The 25,160-nt window shown below is 35.5% G+C and overlaps 2 protein-coding genes across 4 annotated transcripts in view; one reads left to right on the top strand and one right to left on the bottom strand.

Annotated features, from left to right (window-relative positions):
* The window catches only part of LOC111155000 (ELL associated factor 2), a 45,270-nt gene extending 34,352 nt beyond the window's left edge, over nt 1–10,918 (bottom strand). The window contains exons 1-2 of one of the 2 annotated variants that reach the window (XM_022514990.1): nt 10,713–10,918; nt 2,358–2,452 (exon numbers count right to left, since the gene is read on the bottom strand). In XM_022514990.1, the coding sequence (XP_022370698.1) occupies nt 2,358–2,452; nt 10,713–10,821 (204 nt within the window). In that variant the 5' untranslated portion in view covers nt 10,822–10,918. The remainder of the gene's footprint in view (nt 1–2,357; nt 2,453–10,712) is intronic. The other variant, XM_022514991.1, reaches the window with a different exon arrangement.
* Nucleotides 10,919–11,612: 694 nt separating this feature from the next.
* LOC111155015 (IQ motif containing B1) overlaps nt 11,613–25,160 on the top strand; it is a 61,813-nt gene continuing 48,265 nt past the window's right edge. The window contains exons 1-5 of one of the 2 annotated variants that reach the window (XM_022515008.1): nt 11,613–11,689; nt 16,249–16,360; nt 16,803–16,965; nt 19,158–19,287; nt 21,671–21,764. In XM_022515008.1, the coding sequence (XP_022370716.1) occupies nt 16,261–16,360; nt 16,803–16,965; nt 19,158–19,287; nt 21,671–21,764 (487 nt within the window). In that variant the 5' untranslated portion in view covers nt 11,613–11,689; nt 16,249–16,260. Of the gene's footprint in view, nt 11,690–11,721; nt 11,846–16,248; nt 16,361–16,802; nt 16,966–19,157; nt 19,288–21,670; nt 21,765–25,160 lie in introns of those variants that run through there. The other variant, XM_022515009.1, reaches the window with a different exon arrangement.

The raw sequence follows: 25,160 nt of genomic DNA, 5'->3' as shown, positions 1-25,160 counted from the left end.
AGAGTGGCTTATACGTAGTTCTTCAAACATAACAGACTTTTTTGTTGCCTTGTCTTAACCCATGTCTTTTTCTTTTCTCTGCCTAAAATGTCTTCCCTCTTTCCTTTACCTGGGTAACTTCTACTCTTCTTCAAGACAGGACACCCTGGCATCTCTTCTTCCTCTGCTGAGTTTTCTTCTACACTTCTGTAATATTCTGCCTCTGTGACAGTCCTTACATTTCAATATTTTAATCAGTTATTTCCTGTCTTTCTCATTAAATGTAATATTTTTCAGGACACTGACCATGTCTAGTTTTCTGCTGTTCCCAATAGCTACTTAGCACAGGAGTTGCCACACAGAAGGTATGTGCAAATATGGCCCATCTGCCCTCCGTTTCTTTCTCAGGCATACATACATGCACACAAATATTGAGACATATTCTTTTTGAATATATCTCTAGTGGACTGGTGAGGGGTATTACTTCTTCCCAAATTATTTCTTTGCTCTTTTAGAAATTTACAGTGTGAAGGTTTGAAAACTTCCCTCTATACTTGTCATTCTCTAAAGAGATATCTCGATTGAGATCATAACCAAAAACATGGTGGATGGTAACTCTTGCTTAAAGAAGGATATGTGTGAATGAGAAAGTTTCATTAATAAATGTAAGAACCCCCATCTGCTTGTAAGAGCAAAGCAGTGCAAGGAATGGGGATGGAAGGATTGTTAATTTGAGGGGAAAAAATCTACATGGCAAAGAAGAAACCAGTTAAAGTTTTTTTTTTCCACAAACCAATCATCACTGATCAATAATCCTATGACCTGAGATCAGGCTAGTGGTACCAGTTATCAACTTAAGGTTTTTCAATAACTTTTAGAATTAAGGGGATAGTTTAGGTTTTTCTTTAATAAACATCATAAAGCAAAATGGCCTTTGACTTATGGGTACAAAATTTCCAAACTATTTAGAGATGCCAGCTTTTCATAACAGAATAAGGCAAAAGTTTATTCATCCACATATCTCACACTGAATTGGTTGTTCATTTCCTTCAGTTTGTAAGGGAGCAAATGAGAAGTCTTTCCACAAATTTAATTAACCTTAGGAATTCTTTCAGAGGCAGCAACTGATACAGTCTGACATAATAGTGGGGTCTCAATAAATAGTGTTGGCTGATAAAAAATAAGAAGACTAGAAGACTAGAGGATAGAGAGCTTGCTCGCTCTATCTCCAATCACAACAAATCATCTCATAAATGCAAACAAGAATGTCGATGAATTAGCACAAAATAATTTCTGTTAAAAAATTCAACAAAACAGAGAAAAAATATCAGTCCAGTGCTTTCTCTGTAGGTTAAAATATAAAGTTACAGTCTTCGTGTTCTCTGAGAATAGCTCAAGTCAGTATAAAAGAAAAAAAAGAAACAAGTTGAATGCAAAGACATTTCTAACTCAAAAACTGAGAAAACTAGAGCAACACTTAATTTGTCTATTTATGTAAATAGTATTTGGAAACATCTGGAAATTTTTTAAATGGACAAAACTTTGGCTAAAGCCTCCGTGACCTAGTGTCTTTTTTTCTAACACATTCCCCAAACTATTGCTAAAATCACTCTAAAAGCAAAAATCTAATCATGTTACTACTTTCCTCAGAAATCTCTAATGGTACTCTAATACCTATGGAATAAAGTCGAAATTCTACATTAGAAGATGATACATTTTTCACCGTCTGATCCCAAATCATCTTTCCAGAGACTACTTCTATCAATCATTTTTCATAATTCTGTTATTTATTTACTACATTAATTCATTTATTCCACAAACTTCTTGTTCTTTCTCTATTAGAGCCATTTATATACTGTTCCTTCTGCCTAGAATAGTCTACTCCCTTTCTGCCTGATGAAATTCTACTTGTCCTTCAAGGCTCAGCTCAAATAGCATCTGCCTTGTGAAGCCTTTGAAGATTCTACCAGGCAGAGTATTTGAATCAACAAATGTACTAGCACAGAATTTTGTACATGCTCTAATATATACCATTAGACATCTGTGTGTCCTGCTATAACAGATTAGGACTAGAAGGCTGGGAATATGCTATTATTCCTAGTTTATAGTACAAAATCTGGTTCATAATACTAGTTTAAAAAATATATGTTTAGACCTCTAAGTGTTTAACTTATTAAATAGACCAAAGTATTTTTAAAAAATATTTCAGATTGCTTTACCTAAAATGGCTTAAAAAAAGTTTTTCTTTTTTTTTTTGCTTTGGTGTATTTGTTAATTACTTCAACTATCACTACATAAACTGTGCAATTATTTTCATTTGAATTTAGTAAAAATCCTGCAAAAAGATACTTTCAGTCTGAATATATACAAATACTCACTTCTATATTGGGCAGAGTTATTGTCACCTGTTCACCTTTGCCGACTTCAAGCTCACCTTCACAGGAAGTATCAATAGAAGCAGGTTTGAAGTCATCTAAAAATAGAGACAGATATGGATTTTTACAAAATGGAACAATAGCTGGGTACCTGGATATTAAAAATACGAACATGTTTCAGCGATAAGTCACTTTGCAACAGCCAGTAATTAAAATGGTTTTAGAAGAGTCTTCATATTACATATAAAATCTAATCTACTTTATTTCCATATGTATAATTCTGAGAAAAAAAGAAACAGCTAAACTCTAAAATAGTATTCCTCAAACCATGCTCCCTCTGAATCCTGTTTAGGTCAAGATAAACTAAACTAAGATGTTCCACTGCTAAAAAATACATAACGTCAGTGTTTTCACAATTTGGTTAAAAACTAGTACCGTAGAATGTTTTCAATTTTCAGGCTTTTCCTCCTGTAATTTTTCTTAAGCCATCTTGGGTATCTGTTATCACTTGTCTTCGGTCCCAGCAGAATACGTAATTAATGAATATATGGAAAACACATAGTCATGGGAAAACTTAAGGAAAACCAATCATTGAGCTAACAGTTTGAGTTTTTCATGAATCCTACCATTAAAGGATATGTAAATTTAACCAAATCTTCAGAAGAACTTAAAATGGGTTTTCATTTTGAATTAAATCATAATTCAAATGTTATTAAAATATATTATTCAGAAGGAATTTAAGGTGCTCAGATATTTCATATACTGAACAAGTTTATAAACCTCTAAGATATGGGAGCAACTTAAAAATAATTCACATGAATTCATATAAATGACTGATAATTCTGATATAGAACTCCTCGGGTAACATATATTTTTTCCAGGTTAACTCTTTATTAAAAGATACATGCAAGCTAGAACATGAGTCATAAGCTTGACGAATTTTCACAAAGTGACACATATGTAATCAGCAACAAGATCAAGAAGCAGAACATTATCAATCCCTAAAAGGCCTACCCCAATTACCCCTACCTCAAGAGACAGATCTTTATATTAACAGGGAAGCCAAAGACAAAAAGTCTAAATCCAAAGTACTGAACATTTATTAGAATTTAGGGAACTATAATAGGTAGATCTTGGGAAAAGAGAATATTCCAGTGTTCATCAAATTATCTTCTTCCTTTTCTTTTTTTTTTTTAAATTTTTTATTTTTTCAGCATAACAGTATTCATTATTTTTGCACCACACCAAGTGCTCCATGCAATCCGTGCCCTCTACAATACCCACCACCTGGATCCCCCAACTTCCCACCCCTGCCCCTTCAAAACCCTCAGATTGTTTTTCAGAGTCCATAGTCTCTCATGGTTCATCTCCCCTTCCAATTTCCCTCAACCCCCTTCTCCTCTCCATCTCCCCTTGTTCTCCATGCTATTTGTTATGCTCCACAAATAATTATCTTCTTTCAATAAACAAAAGCTGGCCCTGCTTCCCAATGGTAATTATAATCGCTAATATTTATGGAACACTTACTTCCTGCCAGGCATCTTGTTTAACACTTCATATTTAATTCTTATAACGACTCTAAGAAATGAAATCCATTCTTAACTTCCCTAAGCACATATGAATATAAACAATTCACACTAAATCTTCTTTATAATATGATTTATTCTTTATGCTGCCTTATTAAAAACTGAATACATGCAATATCTCTTAAAACCTTGATGCTTATTTCTAGATTTTAAGAAACAGATAAAAAAATAAAATAAGCAACATGGAAAATGTGAAAGAATTTGATTTACAGTGTATCCTTAAGTAGTACCACTGAGGATAAAGACTGAAAATAAATTGGGTAGTTAGTAGCAGTAAGGTAATGAGAAAGTTAAAAAATAATTTAGGTGTTAAGTTTTGGATGCTTAAAAGAAGTTCTAGAGAAATAAGTGTTAATATCAACTGACTAAAAGACAATAATATTTAAGAAAACAAATTAGAACTGAGACTTTAGTATCACAGGAATAAAGAGAAAGTAGAAAGCAGAAGGCAGGAAAATCCAAGAGAATAAACAAAGATACAAAAGTAAATATTAATAACAGCTATTACTTATACAATTACTTACATATTATTTTAAAATTTTCCCTAATTACTTTTATCTCAAAGATTCACAAAAATTCTTAAAGTAGTGAATATCCCTCTTACAGAGAAGGCAGAGGACGGTGGGAGAAATTAAGTCCCTTGCCCAAGATCATATAATTCATATTTGCTAAAGCTAGAATAAGGAACCATAAATTTAGTAGACTAAAAAGATAAGAGGTTAATCAACAACCTTTCTTATCAGCCTTATTTTTTTTAAAGATTTTATTTACTTACTAGAGAGAGAGAGAGGGAGAGAGAGCACACACATGAGTGCACACACAGGAGGGGGGACAGGTGCAGGGAGAGAGAGAAGGAGACTTCCCACTGAGTGGGGAGCCACACATGGGGCTCCATCCCAGGACCCCGGGATCATGACCTGACCCGAAGGCAGACACTTAACCAACTGAGCCACCCATGTGCCCCTGATTATTGATATCAATGTTTATGGAGAAAGAAGGTAAGCGCAATTTGAGCTAGTAAATATCATTTGAAACCTTATAGTGAAAACTTCATTTTGTAAGGATGTATACAGAATAAATGAAGTAAATACCACTTAAAATATTTTTGATATAAGTAATTTATCATCATGGCCTATAGGGGTACCCAGTAACAGCCTTTGTTTGTCTTAAAGTGTCCACAACCTTCTAATTTTAACTATCCTTCAAGGTTCTGCTCACCAGTGTATATATTCCTGTAAATGTTCCTCTATCTTCTTCATCACTCACATCTAATCACTATGTCTTTTTCCATAATATCTTTCAGAGCCATCTCCTTCTATTATTGCTGAGGGCAAACTAGTTTTCAATCAACAAAAAGCTAAACTATTAAAGTACGTATAGCTTGCCCATCTGCTTTTGTTTTTGGTCTTAGAATGTGAATTTTGTGGTGGGTATTAAGGAGGGCATGTACTGCATGGAGTACTGGAAGTGATACATAAACAATGAATCTTGGAACACTGAAAAAAATAAAATAAAAATAGGATGTTAAAAAAAAAAAAAAAAGAATGTGAGTCTTATTTCAAAGTCTCCTCCTCCCTGAAGTAGTCGCTGGGTGGAGCCCTTTCCTTACTCTCCAAAATATTCTTTTTTGGTGGGGGGGTCCACTTCTTAGCATTTACCATACCACTCATCAAAACCTAACATAAATGACATGGCATTATTTGCCTCTTCCTGTACATGTCCTTTTGGACTGTAATTATTTTAAAGCATAATGCCTCATACTTTTAATTCCTCCTGAATTATGGCTCCTAGCATAATGTCTTTAATATAATGGGAACATATGAGCTCTTTATAATTGACTCTGGTTGATATATTTATCCTTTTCTGAACTACCTCCAAGCTTATTTTAAGTATAAACTTATTTCAGCTAAATTATGTGCAAAAGGTTTGTTTTCTAATTGTTTCCTGAGGATCAGATTCATCTGTACTTCAAGACTCTCATTTCTTTCAGGTAGATACTACCATATTCCTTTTGTACTTTTCACTAGTACATTTCTGTTCTCATAGAGGGCACCCAAACTTAATATTTGACAAAAAAGAATTCTCTATGATATATAGGCAAAACAAAAATGACATCTTAGAGCAAAACCATGGTTCTCTGATCGCCCATATTTTTCTGACAGTGACACAAAGGACTATACTGGGAGATATGACTACATTTAACTACAGCTAAATAATGCTTTAGAGAAGAGGCCAGAAAGGTAACCCAAGGCAGTGAAGCAGACCACTGGGGAACCGCAGTGAATAAACCCAAACTCCAGAAGATAACCAGCGGCTGCCAAGAGGAATACAGGTTTGGTGTGGCCAGGTTATCTCTAATTTTTGAAAGAGAAGCTGGTCATCAGATTTCTGTATAAAATATCTTGATATTTACACATTTACAACAAATTTATGTTAAAACAACAACTGTGTGGGTGAAACAAAGAATCTCTACTGTCAAATTCAGCCAATAGGCTGTTAATCTATAACCTTTGTTATAGTGTTCAAATGCTGATTCTTTTTCTTTATATCATCACTTTTTTTAAGATCTTATTTAGTTATTTGACAGAGAGAGAGAAAGACAGCAAGAGAGGGAACACAAGCAAGGGGAGTGGAAGAGGGAGAAGTGGGACCCTCCTGCAGAGCCGGGAGCCTGATGTGGGGCTCCACGCTGATCCCAGGATCCTGGGATCATGACCTGAGCTGGAGGCAGACACTTAACAACTGAGCCACCCAGGCGCCCCAATATATCTTCACTTTTGATCTTCACAACAACTCTTTGAAGATTCTCACCCACATTTTACCAATAGGGAACTCCTCTAAAGTAATGAAGCCAGTAAAAAATCAAGTCAGGAACTCAAGCCACATACTCCATCCACTCATAAAATATAGCTTTTTTGACTGATATTCAGTTCTTAACTTTTGCATGTATTGGGGGGCTTGTTAGGAGGTGAGGAATAGTCATAAGTCCCTTTGGGAATCTGATGAAAATTATAGATCAGCTATAGATCTTCTCCACAGGAAAAAATATGCATGTGTGAACATACATATCAAGTACTGTGTAATTTCAAGAGATTCACAAGTCCCTGAAGTCTAAATGTCTATGGGACAACTACAAGAGACAGAAATGTATTCAAAATAGCTGTAGCTTTACTTAATGATAAGGATGAACTTATAAACAATAAATCAAAACTATTCTGAACCTATTTATATTTCTAATTATTTGCTGTTTGAGTAAGTTTTACTTTTTATTACTTTCTATATTAAGATTGTCTTTTATTTACTTTCAAACAAGTTTTTTTAAGTATACAACTTTTGAGTTTCAAGTGAACAAAGTATAGACCTAGAATTATAGAATTTGTTGAGTAATCTCATGTTTTCCATATGCTTCCAAACGCCAAATATATTTTCAAAGCTGCTATAATTCCAGACTACACAGTTTCTTTCTTTCAGTTCTCCTTAGTTTGGAAAACTCACCACTAATTTTACTATTTATTTATTCTCTGTAGATTTCCTTCATCTATGTTATTTCTTCTTTTTTTATAAGATTTATTTATCTATTTTAGAGAGAGAGAGTGAGAGGGTGCAGGAGGAGGGATAGGGGAAGGGGTGGAGGAGGAGTAGAGGGAGAGAGAAAATCTCTTGATTTCATGATGGGCTTGATTTCCTGATTCTGAGATCATGACCTGAGCCAAAATCAAGAGCCCGATGCATCACCAACTGAGCCACCCAGGTGCCCCTATTATTTTCTTCTTTATAGTGCAATTAATTATATTATGCATAGAGTAGAAAAACATTTCCTACTTTGAACTTAATGCTTTTTCAGTCAATGCTGATCACTTTTCTGACTATTTCAGCTGTAGTGTCATATAATGTCTATATCTCCATAAAAGAATCACGATTACTATCATAAATTTACTTCCTGGGATAAGAACTAATTCAACTAACTCCAAAACCCATACCCTTTCCAACATACAACATTGATCAGAGAACATTCATTGTAAATATAATTTTAATCCCATTTTCATTAGTGTACTTTCTAATGTTTGCTCACACCAAAACTTAATCACTTTTTGGGGAGTACTCCACTTGAAGCCTCAGACGATCTTCCTGTAGTCGCTGCCCATGAGTTCATCATTTCATGTCAGCAAAAAGTAGTGTCATTTACATACTTGGGAATTTCAATGTCTAGTTCCTTATCTAGATATAAATTGTAAAATTAGCATGAGCCCAAATTCAAAAGTTATTCTAGTGTGTGCTGTTATTCAAACTCTTCCACCCAGTGTAGTATCTGTTGCTAAACATTTAGCTTATCATTTACAGACCATCCCATGTCTTCCCTACCACATGCCAGACTGTATTTTTGATAGGTTTTATTGCTAAACCCTGGTAAATGCTTTTGTAAGTCTAAGTTAATTATATTCATCGGCATTCCTCATACACACATGGATATAACCCTTCAATAATAATAGTGACTACTTTATTCTCTACCATGCACCAACTACTGTGCTAGGTTGTTTATGCGATTTTATTTAATCCTTAAAAAATCTCTGAAATGTAGATATTATTGTTACCATTTTTGTACAAGAAAACTGAGGCTGAGGGTTTAGAGCATGTTCCAAAAGTTACATTACATACATAGGTGGTGGAGGCCAGAATTCATGTCCAGTTTTGTACAAAGCCTCAGCACATTAGACAGGCATAATTACCCCTGTACATAAACATAGAATATTATTTTCTCCCAGATTATACAGACTCAATCTAGTGTTTGTTATAAATTAGATCCACCTGAACGAAAGTAAGATGTCCTGTTCTATAGTTTCCATCCCTTACTCTGAGTCTTTAAGAGTGAGGATCATATGGTAAATGAACCTATCCTCGAGGATAATGATTGTTTTTATTCAAATAAATCTAGAAAGATTCTGCCTGCTTTAACAAGAATAAAACTGAGACTAAAACCTTTCTTATGTCTTCCACAGCACTAAGTGTATTCAAACATATGGGTTTATTGTGATTGTTATTCCTATGATTCTTTTGTCTATTTTTGTTGTTGTTTTTCTTCATTCTTGTAGATAGATCAACTGATTCTTGAGCTCTAAAGGCACAATTCCAGCATGTTGAAGCACTTGCAAGGAGGTTTTCAAAGGCTATTTTATATTCTTTTCATATAGGATTCATGTCCTTAAAAGAGAATATATACCCAAGTTATATGAAATTATAACAATCAAATGAATAAACTTTCATAATCTTAAACTTTATGATTTGAAAAATTATTAAAAAGGCTACTGCAAATCTGAGAAAGAAGAGGAGAGAGGAGATACTATTTGCAACAAAGGCATGGAGAAATCAGGTAAAAGCTATATCATACTTTTGGAAAATGGAACTGAAGGAGAGAAACTGCATAGCCAGCACCAACTGTCTCACTGTGGTTAATGTTAGATGACAAATATGGCAAAGCAGAAAAAACAAAGGATGGGGTGCCTGGGAGGCTCAGTCAGTTAGGCAGTTGAGTCTTGATCTCAGGGTTGTGGGGGAAAAAAACGAAGATGAAGATTGAAGATCTGTTGAAGATCACCTGTTAACAATTATCTACCCAGTTTATTCTACCAACTGGATGTTAATTTTGCTTAACAAAAGCCTTTTATAAAATGCAAATATATCCTTGGAGAGTTAAACCTATTGGTCTTTATACTTTTACCCTGAGTTACTATAACTAGATTGTCAATAACTTAACTATAAACTTTTAGAGTCTGTTGAGTTTTAAATTGGGTATTTTGATTTAAGCATAGAGCAGTTCAGAGTAAAAACCATGAAGATCTCTGATAGTCTAAGCACTGACAAAGGTAGAATGATGAGACACTCAGGAAGAACAAGGCAGGGAAAAGGAAGTGAAAAAATACCTACTTTACAATTTTGCCACATAAAAATAAGAGGTTATGATTCAAAGATCTTAAAGTTTCCTTTCTGCTCTATAATTCTGAGGGCTACTATGCAAAGAATGAAATGTTTTACATACCAAATCATAGTATGCTATATTTTTCCTTCCTGGAATCTATACCATCCAACATTAAAATAAAAGTTCCTTTTTTCTAACTCAAGATAACAGAGGGTAATTTATCAAAACTAGTTCCAGAGGACAATCAAAAGGAAAATCAAAGGGCAGTAAATAACTTTCTAAAAAAATGAATAACACATCCTCCAGTATTTTGATAATCAGTATTTGATCATTGTCTGAACGAAATTAGGGGTCAAAAGAGATACAGATTACTGGAATGGTTCAGAATATCTACCCAGGAACACACGAAACAAGAACTCTCAACAGCCAGAGACAGAAAAAGTGAAGAAAAGAGGGAATATTTCCCTATCAGCCTCAAGGCATTCCTTTCCTCCGCATAATAATAGTTCGGTACTTTGCACCCTTCCATCTGTCACCTTACTATTTCCCTGTCCATCGCTGCATCATCTACCCGTCACGTCTATCTCCACAGTCACCCCTGTAGGTCTCCTCCACAAAGTTTCCCTTTCTGCTTCTTGGTCTCACTCGAATCTCTCTGCCCAGGGTTTACCCACACCTGCTCAACTCCGGCTCCTTCCACGAAACCCCTGGGACTCCAGGCAGAGCAACGGATAGCGCTGGACACCCCAATCTCCAGCAGACTAAGGGGGTCTGTGGGAACACAACTCTGAGAGGTTTGTGCCTCCACACCCCCATATCCAGAATTCCCTCTTACTCCCGGGGACCGTCCTCACTCACAGCGTACGGTGTGGAAGGCGCAGCGCGGCTGCTTCTCAAAACTCTCGCCTAACTTGAGAACCCGCTCGCGACGGTCCATGTGCGAGAGTCCAGCCGCTCCATTCATCATTTTTCTCTGGCTGCGACTTTGCCTTGGCCACCTGCGCTCCCTCCCGTCTGCCACCTCATCCTGAAGCAGCTGCACTTGCCCTGGCCGGGGCAGCCGGCAGACTCCGCCCCGCGCCTGACGCGCGCAGCCCCCTGGGCTCCTCTCGCGTGCTGACTGGCTGCCCGGAGGGGACGCCCCGCCCCCTCGCTCCGAGGATCCTGGTCCCGCCGCCAGGCCCTTTCCCGCGTTGCGACGCACGCCGCCGCGAGAAGGCCGCGCAGCTGAGGTGCTTGGTGGGAGCAGGGTCTCCTGGAGGAGAACACGAAGAGAGGATGAGGTAACCCACCTGAGGTGGCGACTGGGGAAGGAGAGAATCTCGAGGTGCCGGGAAGCCAAGGCCACAGGGTTTCGGGGCCAAGCGTCCCGGCACATAGCCGCTCGTAGCGGGAGGATTTGCGCCCTTTCTGTGGAGATCTGTAGTAGAAACTGAGGCCCGGGGAGGGGCGAGAGCGGGGCACAAGGCCCGGTGTCTTGCCCAAGGCCTGGTACCGCCGAGGCTGGGTCTAGAATCCGGAGCGAAGGAGCTCGCGGCCTCGGAGTCTCGGACCTTGGATCTCACTGGAGGCGACGCCGTTACCTGGGCAATCGCCTTATGATCTTTTCCAGAGAAGTTCCCGGTGGTGTTAGGACCGGGACAGGGATCGGGGAGGAAGGGGAGAAAAGATTCGGAGTTAGAAATTACAGATTTCGGATCAGTTGCAACCAGATTGCATTAGGTAGCCTTCTTTTATTTATTTCCTTCACAGTGATTCTTGGAGGCAGTAACAGGCACGGGCAGGAAGTCGAGATTCCCAAAGGATCAAGGCCCAAGTTCCTGCTGTGGCAAAGGGTAATAGCATTAATAATTGAAAAATAATTGTCTTTTTTTTTTTCCTGTTTAAAGTTCACGAGTTTCATGGTAAAGATGAGGGAAGTGTTGTATTAGAGGAGAAGCATCCAACAAAAGTTTACAGATGGTTGTCGCAACCGATGGTTGTTTTTCAGGGTCAGTATGTAATCAAACTCTACTCCCATGTTTTCTTAGTTAAATTCATCTATTTATTGTTTTAGCCAAGTACATGCATATGTCTCCCTTACTCTATCTGCTTGTTTAAATTCTACTTTTTAAATAAGTATTAAGATTGTTTAGTGTGGTAATTAAATGCTCAGGTTCTGGAGCCAGAATTTTTGTATTTCAACCCCAGCTTCCTACTTTACAGTGTGACTTCATGCAAACTAAAATATGCCCTTCATTAAAATGGGGGGGGGGAATAATAGTGCTTACTCCTTAGAGTTGTTGAGAGGATTAATTGAATTAATACATGAAAGGATTTAAAACAATTCACAGCACATAGTAAAGTCTCTCCAAATGGTTGTCATTATTGACGTATAACTCCACTGTCTGGCAATATTTTAGAACCATCCTTGGTTTCTGCTTTCTTTTCTAAATCTTGAATTATTCTAAAAAGTAGGAATTACTATTTTGTTTACAGATAAGAAAACTGGTTGAGAGAAGCCCACTCGTCTGACCCTGTGGTTTGTTTTCTTATCATCTCTGTCATATATTTGGCACTTAAAGTATTTTATATAATTAAGTATTTTATTTTACACATGTGTATAAACATGCATGTATACTTTTTCTTTCCCAACCAGAACATGAACAACAGGGACTCTGTCCCATATAAAATTCTTATGACTGATGCATCTAACATAGTGCCCTACACACGTGTTTGGTGATAATAATGTTTCAGTGGTGTTTTATTATGTTAACTAGAGGGGAACCACAGTGTTTTAAGCCTATTTTACTTAAAAAAGACTTTCATTTAGAAATTTGAGGTTTATATATTATAATAAAAAAGAAAGCAGAGAGTCAAGAAATTGAGATACTACCTTACAGCAGTTAGAATGGCAAAAATTTACAAGGCAGGAAGCAACAAATGTTGGAGAGGATATGGAGAAAGGGGAACCCTCTTAAGCAGTTGCTGGGAATGCAAGTTGGTACAGCCACTTTGGAAAACAGTATGGAGGTTCCTCAAAAAGTTTAAAGTAGAGCTACTGTATGAGCCAGCAATTGCACTACAGGGTATTTACCCCAAAGATACAGTTGTAGTGAAAAGAAGGGGCATATGCACCCCCAATGTTTGTAGCAGCAATGTCCTCAATAGCCAAACTGTGGAAGGAGCTGAGATGTCCTTCCACAGGCAAATGGCTAAAGAAGATGTCCATATATACAATGGAATATTACTCAGCCATCAGAAAGGATAAATACCCACCATTTGCATTGACATGGATGGAACTGGAGGGGATTATGCTAAGTGAAATAAGTCACGCAGAGAAAGTTATATGGTTTCACTTACTTGTGGAACATAAGGAATAGCGTGGAGGAAATTAGGAGAAGGAAGGGAAAAATGAAGGCGCGTGGAATTAGAGGGGGAAACAAACCATGAGAGACTATGGACTACTGGAAACTGAGGGTTTCAGAGGAGAGAGGAGAGGGGAAATGGGATAGCCTGGTGATGGGTATTAAGGGGGGCACGTATTGCATGGAGCACTGGGTGTTATATACAATCATGGAACACTACATCAAAAACTAATGATGTACTGTATCGTGACTAACACAACATAATAATTAAAAAAAAGTGAGTTTTGAAATGCCTGTATAGCATGGAGCACTGGGTGTTATATACAAACAATGAATCATGAACATTATGTCAAAAACTAATGATGTACTCTATGGTGACTAACATAACATAATAATAAAAAAAAAAAAAAGTAAGTTTTGAAATGCCCAAAGTTTGTACTTTTATTCCCTGCTTCAGCTTATATTTATTAACTACCTACCAGATATATGTTAAGGCACTGGTCTAGCCCCTGGGTAAATGGCAGTGAATCAAGAGATAAGAAGGCAGCAACCAAGGGTGGTATGAGTTTTACCTACTGGTGTGAATTTTCACCAAACATGTATTAAAATGAACCAGGTTGTACCAGCCCTGGAATTTTAAAAAAAAAAAAAAAAATCAGATTAATGAATTAAATAGAGTTCAAAAATGTACCCAAGTGACATTTCAGATTGCTTTGTTTATATCATTCATGACATATTACTTCAGAAATTTATGATAGCTGTATGTGTTTGTTCTTTTCTACAAATCTATAACCTCATCTAACTTAATATAGTTAGGTTTCTGTCATACACCATTCACGAATAAGTGTGTATTGAAAATATAAAGATATAAGTGAATGAAGATAGCACTAAAACTAACCATAAAAACACCAGAAAAAATTAAGAGACTGTATTTTAGATTTTAAGGTAGGAAGAACCTTTCTAAGAATGTCACCAAGGTAGATGTCATAGAAGATTGTTACACTTGAGTATGTGGAAATTGTAAAACTGTGATAGAGACACTATATTTAAACTTAAATAAATGACAATGAAAAATTGTTTACAGGCAATATAAAAGGTAAAGGGCTCAGATCCATAACAAAAGCTGAAAGCTTCTACAGAAGAAGAAACCAATATATAAATTGTTGAAGGATATGAATAGAAACTATATAAAAGAAGAAGCAGACAATGAACATGAAATGTGCCTAATTGGTCTAATAATCAAAGCAATACAAATTAAAACAAGATGATGCCATTTTTCATCTAGCAGAAATGTAAAAGATAGCAGTATGTATTAAGGAAGGCTTAGTAAAATGAGCACCCTCATGTGTTGCTAGTGGAAATACAAATTGGAACACCCATTTGAACACCCATGTGGTTTAAATATATTTTGATGCACTCTTACAAAGGAAGCATAGCATAATGCAGCCACTGGAAAGAGTGAGATAACTGTATCTACTCTCTTGGAAAGATGTATGTCTACTATGCACCAGGAGTGACACCAGGAGCTGTGGTGGGCTTTCTTTGAAATATTTTCAGAAAATTTTTTTAAGATTTTATTTACCAAATTTTTTTGTGATTTATATTTTACTTAAAGGAGTAACATTTCGATGCTTGTATTATATCCAAGTCTTAGGTATAAAGGACAGTGGTGCCAGTGGTGAAGAATAATAGCTAAAAGTGAGTGAGTTAGAAGTGTCATTTGGGAATACATTTTGTGTTTTTTACTGTTTTACATGGAAGGGAGGATAATTAACATTGTAGCTAAAACCATAGACTTTGGAGTCAGACTGATCTGGATTTGAATACTGACTCCATCATATGCTGGTGGAATTCTGGTAAGTTTCTTCTTGAAGCTTTATTTTTCGTATTTGTAAAATGAGATGATTACAGGCTCTACCTCATACTTCTGTTGTGAAGATTTAATAAGATGATGTATATAAAAGCATTTAGCCCTGTACTTAATTCATGTAAGTAAATATAAGTAAAGATTGTACTTTTCATTAAATAATGATATCTTTGAGCTTTGAATGCCTTAAAATTTTTTTGTAAAGTTTTAACGAATTGGGATGCATTTTTTATTTAATTTTAAGATAATTTTATTTACTATGCTATTTGTAAACAAGCTTTTGTTATCTTGTAATTACATTTCATTTCTGAGTTGTGTGTTGGGGATCCCCAAGACCAACCCTAGATTCAGTGATTCACTGGGAAGGCTCACAGTTCTTAGGATATAGTCATATTTGTGGCTGTGATTTATCATAGTGAAAGGATACAAAGCAAAATTAACAAAGAGAAAAGGCAAATGGAACAAAATCCTGAGGAAGGTGCAAATTTCCAAGAATCCTCTCCTAGTGTATTACATAGGACACACTTAATACTTCCTATAATGAGTTCTGACATTTTGAAGTGTTGTCTACCAGAGAACCTCAGTAGAGACTAAGTCACAAAGGTCTTTATTGAAAGATGGTCATGTAGGTATCCTCTACTCCCAACTACTAGAATTTCAAACTTCTGGAAGGAAAGCAGACATTCTGCATAAGCCACATTGTTTACACAAACACTTCAAGCACAGTGAGCCACTCTTATTAGGGAATGATGGAAACCCTTCCAAAATCCAAGTTCCTAGGCACCAACCAGGGGCCAACCTTGTTTCAGGCCTATGTTGGCTCTTTTCTGTACTTCGTTTCTCTTTTGTGATAAAGTAATCTCTATTACAGGATTGCTGTGCAGATTAGAAAGAGTGAATATGGAGCATCTAGCACTATTTATGACTTTTAGTGCATGATAAATCATATGTGCTGTAGCTGTCACAGTAAATTATAGGAGTCTGTAGCTCTTTTAGATGTATTTTAGTTAGAAAAACCAGAGTCTTCTATAAGAAAGAAATTGAAAAATGTACCCTTCACTTCCCAAAGCAAGCAAAGTTAAAGTTTTATTTATATTGAAACTGTTTTCCAGACATTATTTAGGGAGCAAATGTTTTAGGGCTGTTTAACCTTTGTCTTTCTGATTCTGTTAAAATATAGGTGATATAAGAAATGAAGCCAACAGGTACAGACCCAAGGATCTTATCTCTAGCTGCCGAAGTTGCAAAAAGTCCTGAGCAGAATGTCCCTGTTATACTGTTGAAGTTAAAAGGTAAGAAAATCTTGGGGCCCCTGGGTGGTGCAGTCAGCTGAGCATGTGACCCTTGGTTTCGACTTGGGTCATGATCTCAGGGTTATGAGATCAAGCCCTGCATTTGGTTCTTCAGTCAGCCCAGAGTCTACTTAAGACTCTTTTTCTGTCTCCCGCTGCTCCTCCCACCCCCCAAAATAAATAAATCTTAAAAAAAAAAAAAAAAAAAAGTAAGAAAATCTTTTTGTGATTGGCTAACATTTTTTAAGTAATAGAATAATTCCATCATGGGTATAGTTTTGGCATTTGTTTCTAACTTGCTCAGAGAAATTTTAACTTTGTGATAAAGCAGTGATTTTGTTTTCTTTTTAAAAGTGTTTTTAATTATTCAAACTATAAAAATACAAAAAGCTCTTGGATTTATTGAGCAAAAATAAGTATATCCTATTTGCTTTTGCCTTAGAAATAATAAACAACACACCTTTAGGAAGCTCAGAGTTGAAGAAAATCAAACAAGATATATATTGTTATGATCTCATTCAGTATTGCCTTTTGGTGCTCAGTCAAGATTGTTCTCGAATCCAGGGCGGTTGGACTACAATTTCTCAGCTTACACAGATATTAAGGTAAAGTGAAGCAATAAGTCCACTTGTTCCTGAGGATTTAGTAGTAGATTCTTACTTATAACATTTGCTTCTTTTTATTCATCTGGTTAATAAGCACTGGCAACTTTCTTTGTGGTAAGTTATGGTTGTACTTTTCCTTCATACCATATATTATTGTTTTTAACTATATTTGTGAATATTTCACTGTCTAAAATTTTGCTGCATATGTCCTATGAAGATGATATCATGTCTTTTGCTTACCACTGAGTCTCAAGTACCTAACAGACTCTTTATTGATTAAAGAATATATGAAAAAAATGAAGATACTAAGGCACCGACTCTACACTGGAAAAACTTAGAATAGAGATGAGATGGCAGTTATGTGACTTTATCATACAAGGCTGAATGAAAGAGGTGTGAAATGAAAGATATAAGCAAAATACTACAGGAGAACAGATGTATAAACTAGTTGTTCCATGCTGTATTGATTTAGTTATCTTAATTGTGTATTTCATTAGGTAACCAAAATTCTGTGAATAAAATTCAGAAGCAGCATGTACTGACCTACTGCCATGCTAGAAATTGAGAGAAAAGATCAAAATCATTTATTTTTTAGAAAGGCAAAGAAATAAACCAGTTGTTCTCAGTGCCTAAGCTACTTCCCAATTAAGTAGCTAAAAGCATGCATTACTAATTGATCTTACCTTTCAAAACTGCTATTCCTAATTTGTTACTACATAAAGGCCAGATTCAAGGTGTATAGTTAGAAAAAACAATTAACAAATGTACATAATGTTCTTTTCTTATACTTTAATTTTCAAGATTATTTCCTTAAGTAAATAAAGCCTTTGTTTTGATTAGATATTTTGGCTCATGAAAATATTAAGGCTCTCTGGGGTGGAATCCAGATCTTAAGAAATCCCCATGTTTGTGAATGTACAAAAAACAATTTTTATTTATTAATGTTCACAATCAAAATAGACACTCTTAAATAATTAACTTTAGCGACCAAAATAGAAAGAGAAACTGATCTATGTTAGCATTACTTTAGGACTGGTGTACAAAAAAAAAGCAAATTGAGCATTCATTCACCAGTTAAGTTTTTAGCATACTCATGGGTAGTCACTATTGTTTATCAGTGTCTTCACATTATGTTAAAAAGTGTCTGACAGCAATATTTACTAATTAGAGACCATTCTTGGATTAGGGACTCTTGTTAATAGTAGTCTACACAAATAATTTTTATTATTGAGGGGTTTGAGTATACCCATCTTATATCCAGGGACTGACCTTTATGAGCAGTTTCAGGAGGATTCATTTCTCTAAATGACTTTCTCTCCTTTATTTATTTTTTTTTAAGATTTTATTTATTTGACAGAGATCACAAGTAGACAGAGAGGCAGGCAGAGAATGAGAGAGGAGGAAGCAGGCTCCCTGCTGAGAAGAGAGCCCGATGAGGGGCTCGATCCCAGGACCTTGGGATCATGACCCGGGCCAAAGGCAGAGGCTTTAACCCCCTGAGCCACTCAGGCGCCTGCTGCCCCCCTTTTTTTTTTTTTTAAACTTAATTTATTTGACAAGAGATCACAAGTAGGCAGAGAGGCAGGCAGATAGAGAGAGAGGAAGACTTTCTCTCCTTTAAAGTAAATTACAAAGTGTTCCTAATAGAGCTAGATTTTTACTGTTTACTCCTCTGCTATAAGGAATATGTAGTCAGATATTTTGCAGACTTTAAGAAACTAGATCTCTTGGAGAGTAGAATTGGTATTAAAGTGTTTTGCTTTCTTAATCTGTCCCTTGTAGACTAATCCTACCCTGGGTATTTTTTAGCTATCAGAAGTCTAAAAGATACCAGCACAAATGTTTTTCATGAATTAGACTCCCAAGATACTGTATTGCTTTTAAAGTGTTTACAGCTGAAGACTTGCCTTATTTTTCTTATTTGTGAGTCAAGTGTATTTTGTTTCCCAAAAAGTTGACTAGTAGGTTTTTAGGACACAGGACTACTGGCTCTAAGTACAGGCAAAGTCCACACCACTTATTTTTCTAGAAAGTTGTAGTGCTTATTTTCCATCAGAAGTTCCTTTTTGACTTGGCAACAAAAGAGAGAACTAAAAATCCTCATTAAGGCACCATGTCTATAGAAACTCTAGCATTCAATTGAAATTTATAATTAACACAAACTTAGTCACAGATTTGTGCTCTTATTTCAGCCATTGCTGTGTGGGCTTGGAGCCAGGAGAAGATGCAGAGGAATTTTACAGTGAATTACTCCCATCAGCTACAGAAAGTTTTCTGGTTTTGGGGAGACGATTGCAAACATGTTTCATCAATGCAGCTAAGGTATATGTGTTTACTTAGTGTTTTAATAGCCAAAATTCTTGAGAAGATGTTCCACATTGTTTTTCACATGTGCAGTACTTGGCTGAAAGTACAATTAGAGTAGTGGATTCAAACGTTTTTAAAATTATAACCAAAAATAATCTCTAGGTGTGAAATTTTAAAATGCTGGCTGAAGCATACTGTATGACTTTGAAGGATTTGCCTTGCTTCTTAACTTTAAGCAGCACCCATAGATATTTATTTCCATAGCATCTTCCTAAAACATCCCCTTTATTTTAATTTAGAGTGGAGGAAAGTATTGTTCTGTGGCCCAGCACTTTCCTAATAGCTTCCGTGGCAAAAACAATAAAGGTGAACTTTTTCTATTTGATCTTTCAGATCTTCTTTTTTTTTTTTTTTTTGAAAAAAATTTTTTTTAAGACTTTTAAAATTTATTTGACTCAGAGAGAGAGAGAAAAGTCACAAGTAGGCAGAGAGAGAGGGGGAAGCAGGCTCCCTGCTGAGCAGGGAGCCAGATGTGGGGCTCAATCCCAGGACCTGGGATCAAGACCTGAGCCGAAGGCAGAGGATTAACCCACTGAGCCACCCAGGTGCGCCTGATCTTTCAGATCTTCTGCAGTTGAAATATTTGAACCCAAACATAGGGCTTGTTTAATCCAACAAGCTTTTTTTGGGTGGATTATGCTAAATGCTATATGTACTATCTTTTTTTTTTTAACTGTCAGTTCCTTAGAAGTAAGTTGCTTAATTTCCAAATATTTGAGATTTTCTTAAAGTTCTCATTTAAATTCCAGCTAGTTAGCATGCAGTGTAATATTAGTTTCAGGTTTACAATTTAGTGATTTCACACTTCATACAGCACTTGGTGCTCATCACAAGAGCATTTCGTAATCCCCATCACCTATTTAGCCCATCTGCCCACCCACCTCCCCTCTGGTAACCATCAGTTTGTTCTCTATAGTTAAAGAGTCTGTTTCTTGGTTTTCCTCTTTTTTCCCCCTGTGCTGGTTTGTTTTGTTTCTTAAATTCCACATTTGAATGAATTTTCTTGATGTTTTATTGTTACCAATTTCAACCTTAATTCTTTGGTGGTCAGATAACATACTCTGTATCATTTCAATCCTTTGAAATTTTTTCTGACTTGTTTTATGGCCCTTTTATCTTGGTGAATGTTTCATTATAAGCTGTCTTTGCTTTGTACAGTGCCATCTTAATTGAAATTCATGCATATTAGAAACATGTAAAGATTTTGATATGCTCAAGTTCATTTAACATGGTACCATGCAAAAAGCAAGGACTGCCTCTATACTTGAATGTGAACTCTGCATTTGTTGTGTGGAATGTTCTGTGAATGTCAGCTCAGTTTGATTATCGGACCTATAGGAATCACAAGTTTATAAAGCTGAAACTCTTTTATCTTGTAGTAGTTCTTGGCTATATATACATTTGGGCCTACTGCTATATTAAAGATTGAGCAGATTCACAACTTTCATGAATTATGAAGAGAAATAACTAAGTCATCATGGGATATTAAATTCCAGTTGAGGTGCTTTAAGTATATAAGGAATAGACACAGTCTTGTACTTCATGCCTAGGCTAGTAAAGTAGACCAGATCTTAAGATATTTCTTACAGAAAACCTGAGATGTGTCTTCAATTAAAAAAAAATTTAAAAATTATGAGTGAAATTGAATGAGACATACAATATGGATAAGGTAGTGGTTTCAGCATAAGAAACAAGGCAGAAGATCATAGGGGAAGAGAGGAAAAAATGAAACAAAGCGAAACCAGAGAAGGAGACAAACCATAAGAGACATTTAATCTCAGGAAACAAACTGAGGGTTGCTGGAATGGAGGGAGGTGGGAAGGATGGGGTGGCTGGGTGATGGACATTGGGGAGGGTATGTGTTGTGGTGAGCACTGTGTATTGTGTAAGACTGGTAAATCACAGACCTGTACCCCTGAAACAATACATTTTATGTTAATAATAAAAAAAATAAAATATATACCACAAAGAAATTAGAAAAAAAAGAGTATTGTAGGCAGGGAATTAAACTTAGTAGTAGAGTATAGGCTTTCTATGTAATACCTCACAAATTCTTCCAGCATCTCCATTGGCATTTTGAGGGATGTTAGCATTAAATAAATTTTGCACATTTCTAGATTTAATTAATTTAAGTTAATTAAAGTGGCACGAACTATGGGAATTTGTGTTACGACTCTACCATAACACAAATTTTATAAATTAAGAAACTAAAGGCTATAAGATCATGAATAGCTAAGATCTGGGAACCAGGTCCTCTGACTCCCCAGAGAGAAGTTTCTCTTTTTTTTAAATAGAGCAATTACAGAAAAGTAAATTGGGTTTGTCTGTGTGTATTAAGGGTGAAGAAAAAGATGAATTACTACACTCATTCCAAATTGTGACTGATTCTCTCTTCTGGCTCTTGGGAGGCCATGTTCAACTCATCTACAATGGTAAGAGAAAGATTTTTAAGATAACTGATAGTCATTGTAAAGTACCTGCTAACAACTTGATTTTTTTTTTCCTCAAAATAAATACATCTATTAACTTTACAAATAACCACAGTTAAACAAAACTACATTGAAATAACCCCACATGCAAAAAAATAAAAGCCCATTTGGAAATTCCAGCTTTAAATAGCCAGCATTGACAATGTGAATATTAAGGAGAAAATTGCTTAAATATAATTTTCTTCTTAGCATTTTCTATTTAGCAAATCCAAGATAAGGATTAATGATAATTTTAACAATTTAGGGAAAAATTTTTCAAAATTCTAAAGATTACACCTGTTTTTTAGACTTACTGTGAGAGAAATCTGTACAGAGTAGATATGACTTAATTCATAGTCTAGTCATGTAAGAGTAAGCTTTTATATATTGAAATTTTTACTGACCTTGAAAGTTATTTTATAGGATATTTCTGCACTTATATTGAGAAATATAAATATACATTTTTTTTAAGATTTTATTATTTGAGAGACAGTGTGCACAAGAGAGGCGGAAGGGGCAGAGGGAGAGGGAGAAGCAGACTCCCACTAACTGGGGAGCCTGACCCTGGGCTTTATCCCAGGACCCCGAGATCATGACCTGAGCCCAATGCAGACTTTTAACCAACTGAGCCACCCAGGCGCCCTATGCATTAGTTTTATAGCTTTTAGTTTATAGTTTTATAGTTCTCTATGGATTCTTAAGAACACAGTCCTGGTCCTTGTGCCTCACTTCATTTCCCATCTTCTAAAGGCAACCTCTTCAATTAGTATAACTAATACTTTGGGTAGTTATATCCATTTTTTAAATTATGTTAGTCACTATACAGTACCTCATTAGTTTTTTGTTTTGTTTTGTTTTTAAAGATTTTATTTATTTGACAGAGAAAGAGATCACAAGTAGGTGGAGAGGCAGGCAGAGAGAGAGAGGGGGAAGCAGGCTCCCCGCTGAGCAGAGAGCCCAACATGGGGCTCAATCCCAGGACCCTGAGATCATGACCCAAGCCGAAGGCAGAGGCTTAACCCACTGAGCCACCCAGGTGCCCCACCTCATTAGTTTTTGATGTAGTGTTCCATGATTCATTATTTGAGTTATATCCATTTGAAGCTAAGTACATGCAGAAACCAAGTCTGATGATTCCCCAAAGAACAGTGTCTCTGTCTCTCTCTCTCAATACTTAGATACTTCCTTTTCTTTTAAAGCATTACCTTTTAGTTTCCCATTATGAAACAAATAAAGTTCCCAATTTAAACAACTTTTATCAAAAACATGAAGTACTTAGTTTTACTATAGTATAATGTAAAAGACCTAGTAAAAAGAGAGACAGCAAGAGAGAGAACACCTGAATACAACTTTTAAAATAAGCCAATTTTTTTTTTTTTAAATAATAGCTGTAACAAAATGACAGTGTTCTTCAGGTCAGTCTGTAGGTTTAAAATATCGGTAATGTATTAAAACCAAATGGTTGTGAAATTCATGTAAAAATTGGGGTCTCCAGTAACCTTTCTCTCTAAAAAGAATCAGCTTTTTAGAGAAAAGGCTGACTCTTATGTCTGGGGTAAAAAATACGCAAGGTAACCCTGAAGTATTTTTAATACCAGATAAAAAGGATGCAATCAGAGTTTATTAGGATTCTGTGAAAAGGACTCAGGAGCCAAAATAAGGAGGTTTCTATTAGCCAAAAATGGGAAACTTGAACAGTAATAGGATAATAACTGCTGAGGATTGAAACACATCAAATATAGTGAGTCTATTAAAAAAATTATCATTAGAGAACCAATTCATTTTGAAAACTGGTAAATGAAGAATCCATTTATCTGGCCCTTTCTTATGTATGAACGAGGAGAAATTGCTCTTTATAGAAGTATTCCAGCTAATAGGTGAGAAAGGAAAGGTAGAACATGACCAGTGTACAACTATTAATGAATGAACAAATTTAGAAGTTCATCATCCATCACTGTCAAAATTTCAGAAGTACCTCCTAATGGCTCATCATAACCTCACATATGAAATGCAGATGTTAAAAATTCAAACCTGCATCATTTTGATCCCCCAGTTCCAATTACCAATTTATAGAAGGTCAGAGAAACATTAAATTATACCCCACAGATGTAATTAACAAAACTAGCTTGTGGGAAGCCTAAAGGACAATTGACATAGTTTTGTCAGCAAATAAAACCTAAGGGGAAAAAAATGGTAGAGGGGGAATCCATAGATTAAATTTGAAAGATAACCAATTACAATGTATAATATGTGCAATGGGTGGATCTTATTTGGATCTTGATTCAAACAAACTTAAAAATCTGTATAATATTTGGAAATTGGAGCACTGACTGAATATTTGATAAAATTAAGGAATTGTGATTATATAGGTTAGATAATGGTTATATTTTTAAATAATTCATATCTTTTGGGAATATATATTGAAATACTTGTGAATGAAATAAGTTGGTATCTTGGATTTGCTTCAAAATAAAATGGGAGGCTAGAAATGAATGGGCTAGGTGACATAAGATTGGCCATAAGTTGATCACTGATAAGGTTGAATGACCGGTACATGCAGAGTCATAATATTATTCTCTCTTGTGTAGGCTTGAAGCTTTCATTATAAAAAGTTTAAATGGGCAAAAGTATCAGTTTTTTGGGGGAGACCAAATAGCTATTTGAAACTCAATGAAACAACTACACTTGAAAAACAAAATAAGGGCTCCAAATATAAGTTTTATTGAGTTTTTATTTATATTATTATATAAATTATATTTGTATCTATTATTTATAATAATATAAAGCAAACATTGTAAAAATAAAATGGAATGACTGTTTATTAAATTATTGTAGCATAACTTTTTTAAAATAGAAAAAAGATATATATATACTACATACTACATGAGTTCAGTGAATTCAGAGTTTAAAAAAGTTACTAATAAAACATCTTTAAGTAGACAAAAATGAAATAATATACTTTTCCCAGTTATAAAAAAGAATGTTTTTACTATTGAAGTAATAGAAAATAAGAAACCATAGAAATATTTAGTAGTAGTAGAATTGATTTTTTTGAAGTTGTTAAATGTTACAAAAATGATCTTTAGTAAAATATTAAATTTTGGACTCTGTAAATAGGATAGTAATTAATATGTGAAAGAAATCAAATATGTTCTCTCAGGAGAGAAAAAGGAAAATAGTAAAGTTTCATGGAAGCTAGGATGGTGTTTACAGGTATGCCTTGTCTGCATACCTGATCCTACTTTAATTAAAATTCTGATCAATTAATGGAGAAGGGAGTAGAAACTGACATTTACTGGGAACCTACCCTGTTCTAGGGCATTCTGCAATAGTCTGTGAGAGAGCTATTCTAGCTTTACA

The sequence above is a fragment of the Enhydra lutris genome, unplaced genomic scaffold, assembly GCF_002288905.1.
Source record: "Enhydra lutris kenyoni isolate GAN:26980312 unplaced genomic scaffold, ASM228890v2 scaffoldscaffold39, whole genome shotgun sequence".
Classification (NCBI taxonomy): domain Eukaryota; kingdom Metazoa; phylum Chordata; class Mammalia; order Carnivora; family Mustelidae; genus Enhydra; species Enhydra lutris.
This window is presented reverse-complemented; position numbering and strand designations above follow the sequence as displayed.